The sequence below is a fragment of the Nelumbo nucifera genome, chromosome 2, assembly GCF_055504915.1.
Source record: "Nelumbo nucifera cultivar China Antique chromosome 2, China Antique-T2T, whole genome shotgun sequence".
In the NCBI taxonomy this organism is placed as follows: domain Eukaryota; kingdom Viridiplantae; phylum Streptophyta; class Magnoliopsida; order Proteales; family Nelumbonaceae; genus Nelumbo; species Nelumbo nucifera.
In genome coordinates this window covers 12,552,112-12,570,465 of record NC_142650.1, presented here as the reverse complement: position 1 = coordinate 12,570,465, position 18,354 = coordinate 12,552,112, and the positions used below count along the sequence as shown (strand labels likewise).

Genomic DNA, 18,354 nt, shown 5'->3' with positions numbered 1-18,354 from the left:
ATTCATGTAATCTTCCATTCTTTTGTTTTAAGTATATAAATCAAGAGGAGCAGACGGCCAGACTCATTCAATTCTAGTAACATCCCACTCTCTTTTCTTCTCCTCTCTTCTTCTTTACTGCTGAAAACTTTCAGCTTCTTGTACTTTTCTTCACAAGGCATTCATCTGAAACTGTTATCAGCAAATTCTACTTGGATGAAGCACGAGACATCATAACCCAATTGAATATAAGGATTAGATGGATTCCTAGAGGTTTAAATTCTGTGGCTAATGGTCTAACTAAATTAGGGGTTTTTAGGGATTCTTTGTTTAGTGACTGCATGTTACCCTTGTAATTCAATTGGAGTCTTTGTCTCCAGCTGTACACCTTCTCATGTACCCTGCGCTTCTTCTTTAATGAAGGTAATTTCTTCAAAAAATCCTATCATTCACCCAATTCATTGTCACCCAACCATCTCACCTCTTTCCACTGCAAGAGCTATTTAGCCACCCTACTCCAGCTCTCTGAAGCTGGACTGTGCAATGATTGCTGCCTAGAAAGAACAATTTCAAAGACATTGCAACTTGTACCTCATGCTGAAAAATTATCTCTACTGCCATAGCCATATTCAGTTCGCATACCTAATACAATTTCACCTCTGCTCCACATAACATTTTTATGATTGTCAAGGCATCGACTAGAACATTGGCCTCTAGAGTGAACAGCTCATTTAGATTGATTCCAAGGAACAGAGGAAGGAAAGGGGATAATGGTTTAGTGAAGGAGAAGGAAGGGGAGAAAGGAGCAGGAAATGAGGGAGGGGGAAGCGAGGGGCAGGAAGTAAGAGTGGGGGTGGGGTCAGAATGTATAAGAGGAAAAGATACAAAGCTTTTCCATTAGAAGAAAACAAAGAAAGGGGACTGAAAGTGGGCTTAGGGATGGACTTGAGGGAAGAAAGTGAGGACGAAATAATGATAGATGAGACACATATGGTGGGGGTAACTTGTGACATTGAAAAAGTAGTGAATAAGGAAGTGGAAGTTAGCATAATTTTGGGTCTATTCTTCTTAGGAGGGAGGAGTTCGTGAAAGAAGCTTTCAGGTCTGTGGAGGAAAGGAATGGGGAGAACAATAATAAAGATGATACAGTGATTAATTGCAACTCAATAATTTCATAATTCAGGGAATGGAAAAGCCTAACGGAGCAGGGAGAATAACATCAAGGAGAAGAAGAGGATTTGGAGGGGGTGGTTGTTCTGGATAGGGGTCAGAAATCTGAGGAAAGGATGGAAGAAGCCGTTGGAACTTTAAATACAGTTAGAAAGTTTAGAAGTCAGAAGATTAAGAGAAACCAATAGTAGATACCAGTCTCAAAGGATTTTGCACAAAAGGAGGTATGTTTGGCATTGGACCTAACAAGAAGGTAAGGGAACACAAAAGTGCAGTCAGAAGACAACAGGAAGGTGGCAATCAAAATGATTAAGTTGATTGTTGATTCGGAGGCCTTTGGGGGTTTGGTTTCTCACTTTGGGTCTAGGGTAGGGGTGGTTTTATTTTGCTTTGGTTTTTGTATGGGTTTTGGATTTTAATTACGTGTTGTTCTTATGTCGGTTCTTTTTGCTTTGTATGGATTTGGATTTTGAGTGTTGGATTTGATGGGATGGTTTGGCATATTTGGATGTCGTACTCTGTAGTTGGGTGTCTTTTGGGTGTTTTTCCTGTTCATCCGGGTGATTGCTTATCACCTTATCCTGTTTTTTGTTTTAATATATTTTTTATTTATCTTAAAAAAAAATTGTAGTCTGGCCAGCAGCTGAGATAGGTCTTAATTGTATTAGGGTTCTCATATTTTGTGATAGTTCTTTCATAATTCTTAATTTTTGTAGGTTTTAGGTTTCTTCCTTTCATAGGTGTAGAGAGACTGGACCTAATGGGCCCTAGTATCTATTCTTGTAGTGTGTTACTTATTTGTTTGTTAATGGGCCTGTCTTTATGGGCCTATTATTTCTTTTTGTAAGCTTACTTAAGTTTCTGCTTAGCTGGCCACCAACTTAAGGGCATACTTGTAATTAGCCTAATAAATGAAGATTAACAAAATGATTAGAGAGGGGAGAGAGGAGATTATTGAACTCTTCTTCTTCCTCTTCTTTTCTCCATTTTCTTCCTTTATACTGCTGTCCTCTACTTTTCTTCTTCTTTTCTCTCTAATTTTAACCAAGTTTATTTCAGTTTTAGAGAACTGATTCACATCTTGGTATTAGAGCAGGTTTCTTTCTTGCTTATTTCTCTTTTTTTTTCTCTTTTCCCATACACCCTTCGATTAGGAGAGTGTATGGAGAGATAGGTTCTCTATAGTTCAGAGGATCTTTTGCCTAGTTGGTAAAGGGTTTGGAGAGTTGAAGTCTGGCCGAAAACTGCCAATAAGTGATGCTGTATTTTTTCTGCCCAAAACCATGGTTTAAAGTATCAATCGTATTGTATCGTATCTTTTGACAAACGCCTGTTTCTAGGTGTTTCGGAACCCCAACTTTTTTTAATAATAAAAAACATGTTTTAAGCTTCCCAAAAAACCATAGTTTGAAAAAAAAAACTAAAAAAAAAAAAGAGTTTCAAGCGTTTCTAAGTATCGATACGATACGCCCGGTATGCGTATCGTATTGATACTTTGAACCTTGCCCAAAACCTTAGCCGATTAGAGAATTTCGAAGTTATAGTTTAAGGAGAAGTTTTGGGTGTGGCGCTCAATGCTTGGGAGGTGTCTTTTGACTTCTAAAAGAGGGTGGTTCAGTTCTGGAAGAGATTGGGAAGCTCTGGTAGGAGCGGCTGTATCTTCTCTCTTTCTCCCCAACAACAGGGCGCAGTGAAACCCTAGTTTTCAAGCATCTGGGTACTGTTTTGACTTCAAGTAAGTTTATAAAGACCGAAATTCTAGTTTTTTTATTTCCATTTGATTAATGGAGCAATACGGAAGTGAGTTCAAGCAGGTGCCGGTATCCAAGCTTGGCTCGATAGATTCTGTTTTGACTGGTGTGACCACTATTAAGTTAGATGGAACCAATTGCCTTGCTTGGGCACAGTCTATACGGATTTATGTCTGTAGTAAAGGAAAATTAGGGTATCTCACAGGCAGTAAGGTGAAACCTGAAGAGACAGACCCTAAATTTGAGAAATGGATGCAGGAGAACTATACAATCATATGATGGTTGGTCAACTCTATGCAGCCCCATATAAGTCAGCATTATCTTTGGATGCCTTCAGCCAAGGAGATTTGGGATAGTGTTATCTAAACCTATTCACAGAACTTGAATGTGGCAAGAGCCTACAAGCTGAAAAGTGATATGAAAAACTTGAGACAAGGGGAGAAGCGTGTGGCAATCTACTACTCTATGCTGAAATCGCTATGGCATGAAATTGATGTTATGGAGACAGTTGTATGGGAGAGTGCGAAGGATGCAGAGACTTTTAGGAAGTTGGGGGAACGAAACAGGGTCTTTGAGTTTCTTGCAGGATTCAACCTTGAGTTTGACATTATTAGGCAGAATATTCTGGCCAAGGATGAGGTAACTCTTGCCCAAGCATATGCTATGGTAAGTAGTAAAGAGAATAAGTGGACAGGTTTGCACATGCTAGAATAAAGCCGAAGGGTCCAACTGAGAAGAAAGAGATGATATGTGAATACTACAAGAAATCGAGGCGTACTAAGGACACTTGCTAGAAGCTTCATCTAGATCTTCTGCTGGACAGGTTTAAGAATAACAACAGTTTTAAGAAGACTGGCCAGACAGGAAAGTCTAAGATTGCTAGTGTTGCCACAGTACTTGAGGGAGGGAATAAGGAGAGTGAAGAAAAGTCAACCATGGAACAATTGGCAGCAATGAAGGCAGATTTTGAAAAGTATGGAAGGTTGTTAAATCACTTGGAAGCCATTGGCTTTACATCTCACTCTTTAGGCAACACATCATCATCATCCACATTTGCTCACTCAGGTATTCATGGTTCTGCAAGCCATGCTTCGATTTTAGGTAATCATAAAATCCCTTGGATTATTGATTTTGGTGCATCAAACCATATGGCCAGCTTGTCTAACCTTTTTTGTTCATACCACCTTCTCTTTGGTAAAGAGAAAATATCTCTTGCTGATGGGTCTCTTGCTCTCATCTCTAGCAAGGGGAATATCAAGACCTCTGGCACCCTTATTTTATCCTCTGTTCTTCATGTCCCCAAACATAATACAAATCTTTTATCTGTTAGCAGCTTAACTAAATTGATGAACTGTAGCATAACATTCTTTCCTACTCATTGTGTTTTTCAAGACCTGAAATCTCAGAGAATGATTGGGAGTGGCCATGAGGTGAATGGAATATACTTGCTAGACACACTTGATAGGATTCTTGGACCACCTCATGGAGTAGCTTTGGAGTCAGTTTTGTCAGAGTCTGTTGATAGAGTCATGTTATGTCATTTTTGGTTTGGCCATTTGTTTTTTTCTGCTTTGAGTCATTTGTTTCCAAATATGTTTAAAGGAGTGTCTTTATCGAGTCTTCATTGTGAGTCTTGTGAACTTGCAAAGCATTGTAGACAATCTTATTCAGTAAGCAATAAAAGATCCATTTCTCCTTTCCATATTGTTCACTCTGATGTGTGGGGGCCATATCATTTGCCTACTATGGGGGGTTACAAGTACTTCATCCTTTTTATTGATGATTATTCTCGTTACGCTTGGATTTATCTCATGAAATCTTGGGATGAAGTACCAACTATTGTGCAAAAATTTCAAAATATTTCGTTCTAATAATGCTAAGGAGCATTTTGAGAAGAATCTCTCATCCTATCTTGAAACTTTTGGGGTTATTCATCAAAGTTCTTGTTCCTACACTCAGCAGTTGAATGGAGTGGTGGAAAGGAAGAACCGTCATGTGGTTGAGGTTGCTAGAACCCTCCTTTTTGCATCCCATGTTCCTATTAAATTTTGGGGAGATGTTGTCCTTACTGCTACCTTTTTTATTAACCGTATGCCTTCCCGGGTTCTTGGCTTCAAAACCCCTCCTTTAGCCTTCTCTTTCCGGATGAGGATCTTTTCTCTCTTCCTCTTCGTGTTTTTGGGTGCACCTGCTATGTACATGTTCACAGCCATCAAAGGCACAAATTTGAACCTAAGACTCGTAAATGTGTTTTTCTAGGATATGCCTCCACACAGAAGGGATATTGCTGTTTTGATCCAGTTAGTGGCACCCGCTTTGTATATCGAGATGTCATATTTGCTGAGTCTACTTCTTTCTTTAGTATTCCTCCTAAGGGGGAGCAATTTAAGGAACCCTTTGCTATGTCTCCAACAATTCCTCTTCTTGTTCCTTTTGAGTCATCTGATGAGGTGTCCACTTCTCCCACTGTGCCTATCTCCAGTATTCCTGCTCCTTCTCCTCCACCTCATCCTCCTATAATTCCTCCACTCCTACTTCTTTCCTAGACCTTGATCTTCCTATTGCTCTTTGCAAGGGCAAGCGGAAGTGTACAACCCATTCTATCTCTAAACACCCGTCCTAAGACTTTTATCCCCTACCTACTACTCTTTTCTTTCTTATGTTTCTTCCCATGTGATGCCCATGTCTGTATTAGAAGCTCTATCTAAACTTGAATGGAGGGATGCTATGATGGCTGAACTAGATGCTTTGCATAAGAACCATACCTGGGATATTGTGGATTTGCTAGAAGGGAAGGAACTAGTGGGTTGTAAATGGGTATTTGCCATTAAATGTCATTTGATGGCTCTATTGAGAGGTTTAAGGCCAGATTGGTTGCTAAAGGCCACACTCAGATGTATGGTATTGACTATCTTGAGACCTTTGCTCTTGTGGCCAAGATGACCTCAATCCAGGTTTTGTTGTCCCTAACTACTACTTTTGATTGGCCTCTCCACCAGTTTGATGTTCAAAATGCCTTTTTGAATGAAGATCTACATGAAGAGGTCTATATGTCTTTGCCTCCGAGAGTGTATGGAAAGGAAATGCAAGGGAAGGTGTGTAAAGTGCAGAAATCCATTTATGGTCTCAAATAGTCTCCTCAGACCTGGTTTGAGAGATTCAAGGCTGCTCTTGTCTCATTTGGTTACACACAAACTCAATCTGACCATACCTTATTCTTGAAAAGAAGTGACTCTTTGGTGACCTTTTTGATAGTTTATGTTGATGACATTGTGGTCACGAGTAATGACACCCAGGAGGTCAGTAAACTCAAAAAGTTTCTTAACTCTGAATTTGAGATCAAGGATTTAGGAGATCTCAGGTATTTCTTGGGAATTGAAGTTGCTAGATCTAAGGATAGTATCTTCATTTCTCAGCGCAAGTATGTCCTTGACCTCCTTGCAGAAATTGGTAAACTTGGTGCTAAACCGGCCTCCACTCCTATTGATCCCAATCATAAGCTTTCTGCTATAGATGGTGAACTTTTATCTGATAGGGGGATGTTTCAGAGACTGCTTGGGAATTTGTTATTATCTCTGCATGACTTGGCCGGATATTTCCTATGCAATGAGTGTTATTAGTCAGTTTATGCATTCTCCCAGAGATACACATTTAGTTGTTGCAGAAAGAGTTCTGTGTTACTTGAAAGGTACTCCAGAGAAAGGTATTCTATTTGCCAAACATGGACACATGAAGCTGGAGGCATACACTGATGTTGATTGGGCCAGATTTATTGATAATAGGAGATCCACCTCGGGATATTGTGCTTTGGTGGCAGGGAACATTGTTTCATGGAGGAGTAAGAAGCAGTCTGTAGTTGCCAGATCCTCTGCTGAAGCAAAATACAGGGCAATGGCACATGGTGTGTCATAATTACTGTGGCTGCACTTTTAGAAGAATTGGGGGTTGACTATGAAAAGCTAATGGTACTCTACTGTGACAACCAGGCAGCTTATTGCACATAATCATGTTCAACATGACAGAACTAAGCACATTGAGGTTGATAGACATTTTATACGGGAAAGAGTTTCCTCGGGAGAAGTTTGCTTGCCATTTATTGCCTCAGAAGAACAGTTGGCTGATGTTTTGACCAAGGGAGTTCCAAGGGAAGCTGACACACTATATAAGCAAGCTGGGCATGATTGACATCTATGCTCAGCTTGAGGGGGAGTGTAGAGAGACTGGGCCGAATGGGCCCTAGTATCTATTCTTGTAGTGTGTTACTTATTTGTTTGTTAATGGGCCTGTCTTTATGGGCCTGTTATTTCTTTTTGTAAACTTACTTTAGGTTTCTGCTTGGCTGGCCGCCCACTTAAGGGCATACTTGTAATTAGCCTAATGAATGAAGAACAAAAGGATTAGAGAGGGAAGGGAGGAGATTATCGAACTCTTCTTCTTCCTCCTCTTCTTTTCTCCATCTTCTTCCTTTGTACTGCTGTCCTCTACTTTTCTTCTTTTCTCTCTAATTTTAACCAAGTTTATTTCAGTTTAGAGGACTGATTCACATCTATAGGCATCTCTTTTTCTGTATTTAACAGCCAGAGTGTGTTACCCTTTTGCTTAGGAGGTTTACACCAGAGATGAGGTCTGAATGAAGGGTGGTTGTACTGGAGCAGGAGAAAGGACATGAGTTACATCAATGGGAAACGACACTAAGATCTTAGTTGTGTTAATTGTTGATTTTGTCTGTACTAGAGGGACTCTTGAGACATGTTTTAAAAAGGGAGACATCTAAAGAAGGCTTAGGGACATTTTCAAAGATTATCTCAGTTCAACTGTATCATATCTGTGCAGTTCAACTACTGTTTATAAAACAAGGAAAAAATGTGTAGGTTATCTGGAGGGAAGTGATTCTAATTCCTGGCAACAATGTTGACAGCATAACTCCAAGAAGCCCAATATAGAATTGGGAATGGATGTGGTTTGGCACATTTCTTAACAGGACATCATGGCATGCTCTTTCCAAAGAAAATCAGTAAAGATATGATTGATTTAAGAGCAATTAAGTGAGAGATGCAAGAAAAGATCAAGGGTCTTCTAGTGCCTGAGGTGCAAGGCATGGCGTGCACCTGGACACAGCAAGTAACAAAATTTTGAAAAAAAAAACTTAATACATTAAATGAATTTAAAAGAAATTAAATGTTTTAAAAGCTTGTAAGTTCAAGCCAAAATAAATGAACATAACATATAATACAAATCCAAAGTGATAATGACAGCAAACAAATGTCAATCATACCAAGTGCTTCATGCACTATTGCACTCACCAATTTGAGCATGTGAAACTCTAAGGCTGTGTTTGGTTTGAAGGAAAAAATAGGGAAAGGAAAGGAAAGGTAGGGAAACCTTTACAAACCTTGTATTGGTTTCCCTACCTTTCCTTTCCTTTCCCCACCTTTTCCTTCAAACCAAACATAGGCTAAATGTATTTGTTCATCTCCTCGTCGCATAACTTAAATTAGCTAGTAGCTATTGTAATGTTATATATGTCTTGCATTCCTAATCCTAGGAGGTTGGAGCCTTTACAGTGGCAGAGGACCAAGCAACAATAAAAGGTAATTTATAAGTAGTGACCATTAAAAAAGTGCAAAACACATAAGAATGGACAAAGGTACACTAAACATGAGGAATTTCTTGCCATAATTTCATTTATTAGTTACATGAGGAATTTCTTGCCATATTTGGAGTTCAGATGCTGCAAGTTGTTGTTCCTCTTCTCAGTTTGATCATTGTGGACAAATGTACACTAAACAATCTCCCATACTTGGTTTGTCCATAGATGATATTTGACCCTGCTGGAGTGCATATCTTATTGTAACGCATAACCGTCATCTTCTCAGCCTGCCACTGGTCTTTAGTGCCTTGAGAGTATTAAGATATCTGAGTTCCTGATCATGTTAGAAGTTGGTGCATAAGAAGGAACAATGGAAAAGATGAATGTAGGTGTCAAACTAAAGCCTATGTCAAAAACATGTGGAACTTTGTTGTCTGCATTAGAGTCCTTTCCATTGTCTGCTTCTAGAGCAATCATAAAATGTCACCGACTCACCGGCACCTCAATAAATTTGAAAGGATTGAACATGTAGATCATCTACCTACTTTGTCTTAGCTGCAACAAATCAAGGTGAGGGTTTTGCTTCTTTTGACCTGAACTCAGCAATGCATATCTAGGCCTTTGTGGTAACAAAAAACAGATTGCACTTGAAACAAAACTTCAAGTTGCTTAGATGTCATCATCGCCTGTCTTCTTTGTTTTCTTAATCTCTGTTTCTAAACTGACTTTCTATTTCTTTTCATCTAAACTAGCCTCTATTTGAATTGTATTGCATTTTACTCATCTGTATTTGTCAATTTTTAACTACTACATGTTCTGAATCTGCTTCTGCACATTGCTAACTAGGATTCTTGGAAAACCACTATTCTGTTGAGAGTAAAGCAATCCCTGAAGGCAAGGGAATTGGAAGAGGACGATCTTACTTGAATTCTTTGTTATCCACTATCTAATTTTGGGTTTGTATCCACTAATTAGTTACTGGTTAGCCAGACTTGCATCCCTTTATAGTCCTAATTTGTGTTGTAATTGGTTTTGGGTTCTAAGGAGAGACTTTTATTGCTTGGATTTATGTGCATAAACTAGTATTTTCCTATTCCCTCCCTAAGTTGGCTCTTTAATTGTTCATTGCGTCAATATCGTATTTTTAAGAAAATAAGAGCTAACTTGATTGAATGTGAAGTGTAGTTGGCGAGTGTTGGTGATTGGAATGGAGTGAAGGTTTGCTTATCTGTTAGGGTTTCTTATTTGTGGTTAATTTATTTGTAAGTGTGGTTTAAAACCCTGGAAATTCATTAAAGAGGGCAAACTTGCCGAGTCAATTCAGCTGACATTGTCCAATCCGGCTGACTTACTAGTTAACCAATAGAAAATAAGAAATACTTTCATGTAATTGTTAATAAAGTAATTAATTAAAATACTAAAAATAAGAAACATTGTGTTTCTACACAGGAGCCCTTGGTTAAAAGACTCATTATCTTGAAATAAGAAACATTGTGTCTCAACGGCAAAAGCACTACAAAATCTTGAAGGACTGATTATCTTCATTCCCTGCTGAATTTGATTATAAAGCTCAGTTTGGAAGGAATGTATTTGTACTCCTCCCAAACTAAGCATAATGCTTAGTTTGGAAAGAGTACAAATCAAGGTTCAAAATTTCAGAATGTATCGGATCGTATCGGCCGATATGTATCGTTCCGGTATAAGTCCGATACATGGAACGCATAGAAATTATCTGTAGCGTTCTTTTTTGTATTTATCGGTCTGTATCGGACTGTTTCGGGTCTGTATCGGCCTATACAATTCTGAAATAGTTCGATACAGCGTGATACAAGTCCCCTTCTCTCATTAATTTCATTAAATTATATTTAGGGCCAATTACCTCATTAATTTTATATTTATTCCTATATTTAAGTGCAATTTCTCATTAATTAGTTAATTACTCCTGTAATTAATGCATAATTTTAAATTTAAAGTTCAATTTTAGTGCCTAATTGGAATTTTCTTCTCATTAATTTTGTTAACTAATAATCCTTTTTCTCATTAAATTCGCTTTGTTAGTATAAAACTACAAATTTAGCAATAGCAAGATTCGAACCTTGGACATTAGGCCTTAACAACTAAAGGTTCATTAAGCCATGCCCATTTGCTTGCTATAGGTTTATGCATTTTTATTTTTAAGTAAATTTTCTCTTTTTCTTACTGTATGCTTATCAATAAATGTTAGAATTAATTATTAAAATTTTTATTAATAAATATTAAGATAAATTATATTGATTATTTTAAAATTAATATATATATATATATACATTTTAGTTTTTTTTTTACGTTTTAGTTATTCCATCATTTGTCAATAGTTACTAAGTGTCCCGATATCTAGAATTTTATATAAACTATTAAATTACAGTTTTTTTTTTTACTTTTAAATAACTTATTTACAATCATATAAAACTTGTAACTATCACTATTAATATATTTTTTAGGATTTATTTGAGTTTTTTAGTGTATTTATGTGCATCTTGATTTTTCGTCCGTATCCATACATATCCAAAGCGTATCTCAATACGTCTTTTAAAATTATCTTTTCGATACACCTTGCGTTTTCGATACTTTAAACCTTTGTACAAATACAAATGTGTACGGTACAAATACATACAAAATAGAAAACTTTGCACTCTACATATTTGTATTTATACTCCTTCCAAACTGAGCCTAAAGAATCAAGGCTCAGTTTAACCATGTTTATCTTCAAGGCTTTAAGTTAAAAATCTATCCATGTTTAACCAATCTAAGGATTATAACTGCTTGAAGGGTCTCTGTCAAATCATAAGCCTTGAATGATTATATCCCTGCCAACTGCGTGGTGGCTTGATTGGCATGTTAGTTGGGTAGTCCAAGCAGAGACACAGATTCCAGTCCTGCCATTTCTACTACATTGAAAAGTTAGTGTGTTGTATTAAATACCAAAAAAAAAGATTATATCTCTCTCAGGCTGGCATCCTTAAATCATGTGAGGTTTGGTGCCCAGTAGCTTCCGGCTTCCCAAGTTAGGCCCTACATGGACAGCCTTTAAGCTATATTGAGCGAAAAAATCCGGAGAGTCTAAATCATCTGTCAGTCACAACTCACAATAAGTTATTTTTTGGGCTGACCACTTCAGCCCCTTTGGATTGTTTATCCAGAGCACCTGAAAGCAGTTCAACGTTTAGCACAGCCCTCACAAACGGGCCCTACAATTTGAAGTTAAATTGAGAGGTAATAAGTGGAAGCGTCACTTTAGACCTCAACTGCACCCCACCAATTGTACAGGGGTGGCAATGTTGACCCCCATCCCATCTGACCCATCCGTTTAAAAATCCACCCATTAAGATGAGGATTATGGGTTGAATCACCCATTTGGGTCAGGGGAAGAGGGTCAGGGTGGGGTTGGGTCAAGGGAACCCATTGGGTTGTAAAGGGTTAGAGTCATCAAGGGAAGGGTCGAAACGGTTAGGACTTAGGGTGGGGTATTCTGCAAATAACCAGGTTAAGGGGAAAAAGTTTTGGTCGCTGTTCTCAATGCTGTTGACTAGTGATCTTCTTCTTCTCTCTCTCCTCCCACCTCAGTGTTGGCCCCTATTTTTCTTTCTTTCTTTCTTCTTTTTCTTCTTCTTCTTCTTCTCCCTCTCCTCGTATGTCTACTCTTTCCACCATGGCAGAACAAGTGACAAAGAATCATTAGATCTGGTTCAAACCCAGATCTGTGTTCATTGTTTGAAGAGATCGCACTAGATCTGAGTTCCCAAACGTAGAACTACTAAAGAGATTGCACTATATCCGGTTCACACCTTATGAAGACAGATTTGAGTTCACATAGATCCAAGGCAGAGGTCGCACTGGGTCTGATTCAAATCTTTATCGTCTTCCTCTATGAAGATAGATCTGGGTTCACAAAATAGATCCACGACAGAGGTTGTGCTAGATCTGGTTCAAGCTTCATTGTCTTCTTCTGTGAAGACAGATTTGAATTCACCAAACAGATTCACCACAGAGATTGCAGTAGATCTAGTTGATGATGCACGATCTGGCCGGTCTTAGCTGTTGATGATCTTGCCTTTGAAATGAGTAACAGGGACCTGAAATGGGAGGAGAAGAGAAGCTCCGGGGAGAACCCGGCGTAAGGTCTCCGAAGCTCAAGTTAGAATCCTTCAAAGGCAAGAATAACCAGATAGCGCGAAAGTTAGCATACCCCATCCCTGGGAGGGTAGAAGCCTTTTATAACCACCTCGCGTACTCACTTCTAGGCCTCCGTCAGGTCGGGCATGATTACTTCTGAACTCCTGCCAGTTCGGGTGTCACTTCCTCTGGTCGGACAGAACCGCCACTGTTCCTTCTGTCGGAGCCATCTCTGCGGCTAGTGACGACGGTTGCAGGTGGCGGTGGCAGGAAGCCGTTTGAAATGCGGCTATCAGGCATCAGATCCCAAATCAGTCAGGTACGCCGCCCTTGGGTAAGGACGTCCTTGGCATCGGGTACGTCTGGCGGGCCTGGTGTTTTGGAAGTGAAGTGTTGGAGTGGCGAGCGAGGTGCCTTGAGTTCGGTTTGGAGTGTTCCGAGCTGCCACGGGTCAGCTCGGGTCAGCTTTGTGAGGCTTGGGGCCCAGTATAGTTCGTGCTCCTTGCAGGGAGCTCGGGTTCTCAGTAGGGAGCTCGCTCTTAATAGCGAGCTCGGACTCCCAGTAGGGAGTTTGTTCTTAATAGGGAGCTCGGGTTCTTACTTGGGGAGCTTGGACCCATAACAGGGAGCTCGCTCTTAACAGGGAGCTCGGATTTAGGGAGCTCGGGTTCTTTAGGGAGCTCGAGCTCCTAGTACTGAGCTCGGACTTGGGGAGCTCAGGTTTTAGGGAGCTCGGACCTTCGACAGGGAGCTCGCTCTTTATCAAGGAGCTCGGACTAAGTACAGCGGTCTGGAGTTCGGGCTCGGTAGTGAGTTTGGACTTGCTTCCGATGTTCGCTTTGGGTGCTCTACTGTCCCGAACTGCTTGCCTTTGCCGCGTGTCGGGCGATTGCGAGGTCGGGCCAAATTTCCCTTCATCAATTGCCCCCCACTCCCTACGACAACGGTTCCGTCTTGGCGCGGGGAGTTTGCAAGGTAGCAGGAGGGTTTTGGTCCGTGCTGAGCGCGCTTGCTCTAATTTGTTTTTCAAAAAAGGGCGCGCGTTTGGGAGTCGTGACGGCTGTGGTTCGGGAGTTGCGCTGCAGACGCTTTTATTGCGAGGAGACGTGCGCCGTTACTCCGTCAGTTTCGGGAAGACGCGTGCCGACAACTGTCGTCTGACAAGACGTGCGCGACATTCCGTCAGTTTCGGAAAGACGTGCGCCGATTGGTCTTGGAAGACGTGCGGCTTAGCGTGGCTGTGGGCTGTTGGATTGGCTTCGATCTGGGCCGTCGCTTTCCGTATGCAGTGGATATAAATAGTGCGCGGGGGAGGGGCGTCCTTGCTATTGTTGTATATCTCGAGCTCGCGCCTTAAGTTTCAGCTCGCGTCCAGGCTTTTCAGCTCGCGTCCCAGGGCTTCTTGCTTGTTCGAGTTCTCGCGGTCTGCTTCAGTCTTCTTCCCGGGTGATTGTTCTTTGGAATCTCGTTCCGTTCCACGATGTCCGGTTTGGAGGGTTCAGACTGTTCAAGCGGGTCTGATGTGGGTTCTACAAACCAGTTTGCGTCCCACGGTAGTTCAAGTGAGCCCGATGTAGGTCCTGAGGAAGGGGTCGGGCCTACCACCCGAGGTGCTTTGGGTAGGTCGGCATCCACCTCCCGCCGTGGCCGGGTTGTAGATCAGTTCGGCCCTTCGACTATGACGCTTGAGGAACTTCAAACCCTCGTAGACTACTATAATTTGCCCAGCGAGTACGGTTATTTTATCCCTACGGGGAGCTTTCCTTGGGAACACGGTCCTGATGAGATGGTGATTTTCCGGGAACAGCTCGCCGCGGGGCTGCGACTGCCCTTCCACCCTCTTCTTGTCGAGGTCCTAAACCACTTTGGTGTGACGGTTGGCCAGCTTCACCCGAACTCCATTAGAAACTTAGTGGGAACGATCTCTTTATTTTGCGACAAGAACTTCCCTCTGGATCTGGAGATTTTTTCCTCTATCTTAATGTTGAAAAAGCAAGTGGGTCCCCTCCCTGGGCGTAGGCGGGCATACTACCTGTCCCCTCCCCCGGGCTTCAAGCTCTTACACGGACTCCCCAATAAGGTCCCGGCGTGGAAGCGGGACTATTTCGGGGTGCGAAGTGCGATGGGGTGGCCGTTTCAGACTGGCTGGGGGGTGGCCGCTCCTGATTCCGGCATCACACTTGATGAGGAAACGGCGGAGGGCCTCCGGCAATGGGCGTGGCTTGGGCTGGATTGCCAATGGTATCTGACGGAGGCCAAGCTTATTGCTGCGGGCCTGAGCTCGGGTAGGTTCTTTCCCTAGTGATCTTGTCTTGTTCTTCGCTTACGTCTTGCTGATGCCGAACTCCTTTTCACAGGTACAATGGATTCTCGAGGGTCACGAGGTGCGCACTTGTTCGAGGGGATGAAGAGGAGAAAGCGGGTGGCCAAGCGAGCTCGCGCCGAGCCATCTCGAGCTGCGGAGCCCGAGGTGCCGGACTGTCCGGCAGAGGAGCCCGAGATGGTTCCTCCTATGCAGGGGCTGGCGGGGGCTCCTTATGCTGAAACCACACACACGGGGGCTCCCGCCTATTCCGAGTCTGCTCATATGCGAGCCGGGCCGTCGGGCTCGGAGGCCCCGGGGGACTTCAGGAGCATGCTGTCGCCTGTGCATGCTCTTCAACGGAGTAAGGAGGCGATGTTTCCTGAGGAAGTTGCGGCGTGGACCGAGCTCCCTCTGCACCAAGTGGCCTGCCGTGCCGTTACTCATGCCATGGTGGTAAGTGATCCTTTCTTTAGAGCTTGGCTTCTATTTTTTCATTCGTTTCTCTGACCTCGTTTTCCTTTGATAGGTGAACTCCTCCATTCACGCCTTGGCGAACCAGGTGGAGAAATGCTCGCGGCAGGCGCGAGTTGCCGAGGAGGCTGCTCGGACTGCCGAGGAGAATGCTCGTGCTGCTGATGCTGCTGCTCGTCGTGCGCGGTCTAGGCAGGCGAGGTCTCAGAGGGATGCCGAGGCCATGGGGGTGGTGGTGCAGCGCATGGCGGAAATGAAGCTAGACCTGAAGCACCGGGTCGAGTATCTTCAGGAGGATATCAGGGAGAGGACTCAGATCTTTTCTCAAGGGATCGAAGACGCGAAGAAGAAGGCTGTCAGCGATTACATTTCTTCGCCGGATTTCGATGACCTGATGGTAGACTCCTACAGGAGGGGTTTCAAGCTAAGTCGGTGGATGATCCGGAATACGTACCCCGACCTCGATACCAGCGCCATATCCACTTCGTGCATCACTCCGGAGATGGCTAATGCTGCGGATGCCGAACCAGACTCCGAGGGGGAGGCAGGTCCTTCGGGCGTTGTCGGAGAGGCTTCTGATAACGATGAAGTAGCCCCGGGCTTGTGAAATGAAATGAAATGTACACATCTGTTTTTGAAATGAAACGTCTTTTTGCTCATGTACTGGTGTCTTCGAGCTATATATATATATATATATATATATATATATATATATATATATATATATATATATATATATATATATATTTTTTTCCGAACTGACCATTTCGGTCCGTCAGTTCGTTTTGTGAAATGACTTCGACGTACTTGCTTTGGTGGCCTATAGATAGTACCTTCTCAAGTTGACAACGTTCCATGCTCGGGGTATCTGTTTCCCTTCTAGGGTTCCGAGCTCGTACGCTCCCCCACCGAGTGTTTTCATTACTCTGTAGGGTCCTTCCCAGTTCGGTCCAAGTTTCCCTACGCCGGGTTCGGGTACCATGACCTTACGGAGAACCAGGTCGCCGACGCGGAAGTTCCTCTTTTTTACTCGCGCGTTGTAGTACCGAGCTACCTTTTGTTGGTAAGCCGCAGTTTGGATGTGCGCGAGGTCTCTCACTTCGTCCAGTAGGTCGAGGTTGGTGCGCAACTCGCCCTCGTTTATCCGTTCGTCGTACGCTTCTAGTCGTAACGTCGGCACTTCGATTTCCGCCAGGATCACTGCTTCGGTGCCATAGGTGAGGTTAAAGGGGGTCTCACCCGTGGCGGTCTTTTCCGTGGTTCGGTGTGCCCATAAAACACTTGGTAGTTCGTCTGCCCACAAACCTTTGGCTTGGTCCATTCACGCTTTTAGCCCGCGGAGGATGGCTCTGTTCATTACTTCTGTTTGGCCATTTGCCTGCGGGTGTGCAACCGATGTGAAGTTCTGGCTAATTCCCATACTTCGGCACCATTCTTGGAACTTGATGTCTTCGAATTGTTTGCCATTGTCGGAGATCAGTACCCGAGGTAGCCCGAAGCGACATACGATGTTCTTCCAATAGAAGTTTTGTATGTTTCGGGCCGTAACTATTGCCAGGGGTTCGGCTTCTATCCACTTTGTGAAATAATCTACTGCCACCACTAGAAATTTTCTCCCGCCTGTTGCTGGTGGGAATGGCCCCAGGAGGTCGATGCCCCATTAGGCGAAGGGTCATGGACTGGTGAGGTATTTGAGGTCGGCAGCGGGCTGATGGTGGATGCTGGCATGCTTCTAACACTTGCCGCATTTTCTAACGAGCTCGATTGCCTCTGTCTTCATCGTTGGCCAGTAGTATCCTTGTCGAAGTGCCTTTTGGGCGAAGGCTCTGCCCCCCAGGTGTCCGCCACACAAGCCTTCGTGGATGTCGCGGAGGACTAGCTCGGCTTCGGCTAGGCGCAAGCATCGCAGATAGGGGAGCGTGTAGGATCATCGGTACAACCGTTCGTCTATCATGACGTATTTGGCTGCCTGGCGCTGCACCCTCTTGGCTGTGTTGCGGTCCGCGGGGAGGGTTCCGTCTAACAGGAAGCTCGCGAGTGGGTCGATCCAGCTCGGCTCTGCTTCGGTGACGGGAGCGACCTCTCTTACCCCACCGAGAATGCTGGGCCGAGGCAAGTCTTCTACGTACACGGTTCTCCTGGCGTTGTGGCTCGTGCTAGCTAGTCGGGACAGGGCGTCGGCCTCAGCGTTCTCTGACCTCGGGATTTGCTTGATGAAGTGTGATTGGAAGTTGAGCAGAGCTTCCTTTACTTTTGCCAGGTACGCAATCATAGTGAGTTCGCGTGCTTCGTACTCGCCTGTAACTTGGTTGACCACGAGCTGGGAATCACTACAGATAACCACGTGCTTTGCCCCGACCTTGCGCGCTAGGTTTAGCCCGGCTATTAGTGCCTCGTACTCTGCCTCGTTGTTGGATGCCACGAACTCAAAGCGAAGCGCGTATTCCAGTTTTGTTCCGCTCGGGCCGCGTAGCACTATTCCAGCCCCGCTGCCTTGTTGGTTCGAGGAGCCATCTACGTGAAGGATCCAGGGCTCCTCCTCCCAGTTCGCGCTTGGTCTAACCAGGAGGGATGCCACACTGGCTGCTACTTCACGGGGTTCGGACTCGTTTGGCTTGGGAGCTCCGAGTTCGCCCGAACTGGGGATCTCGGGCTCGACCGGCTCAGGGGCTTCGAGGCTAAATGTGCATTCTGCGATAAAATCTGCCAAGGCTTGGGCCTTGATGGCAGTTCTTGGCTTGTACTAGAGATCGTACTCGCTGAGCTCGATGGACCACTTCGTCAGCCGGCCGAAAACCTCGGGTTTGAGTAAGACTTGCCTCAGAGGTTTGTCGGTCAGGACGATGACGGTGTGGGCCTGGAAGTACGGGCGGAGTTTCCGTGCTGCTATCACCAGAGCATATGCTAGCTTTTCTATCTGCGGGTACCTTGTCTCT

General features: G+C 43.6%; 2 protein-coding genes across 2 annotated transcripts in view; both read left to right on the top strand.

Moving 5' to 3' along the window:
• LOC104597235 (alpha-soluble NSF attachment protein 2) overlaps positions 1–9,717 on the top strand; it is a 28,130-nt gene extending 18,413 nt beyond the window's left edge. The window contains exon 9 of the mRNA XM_010258679.3: positions 9,337–9,717. Within this exon, the coding sequence (XP_010256981.1) occupies positions 9,337–9,417 (81 nt within the window). The 3' untranslated portion in view covers positions 9,418–9,717. The remainder of the gene's footprint in view (positions 1–9,336) is intronic.
• A 4,435-nt stretch (positions 9,718–14,152) lies between these two features.
• On the top strand, positions 14,153–16,141 carry LOC148801927 (uncharacterized). The gene is made up of 3 exons (XM_088899080.1): positions 14,153–14,927; positions 15,000–15,400; positions 15,474–16,141. The coding sequence occupies exons 1-3, from the start codon at positions 14,321–14,323 to the stop codon at positions 16,023–16,025; spliced, it is 1,560 nt and encodes a 519-aa protein (XP_088755206.1). The 5' UTR covers positions 14,153–14,320; the 3' UTR covers positions 16,026–16,141.
• The last annotated feature ends 2,213 nt before the right edge of the window (positions 16,142–18,354 follow it).

Bases quoted from the DNA above. Each gene is read 5' to 3' on its own strand.
- LOC148801927 (XM_088899080.1), top strand. From the start codon at position 14,321: ATGACGCTTGAGGAACTTCAAACCCTCGTAGACTACTATAATTTGCCC. The intron at 14,928-14,999 runs GTAGGTTCTTTC...TCCTTTTCACAG, and splicing joins TGCTGCGGGCCTGAGCTCGG to GTACAATGGATTCTCGAGGG. The intron at 15,401-15,473 runs GTAAGTGATCCT...TTCCTTTGATAG, and splicing joins CCGTTACTCATGCCATGGTG to GTGAACTCCTCCATTCACGC.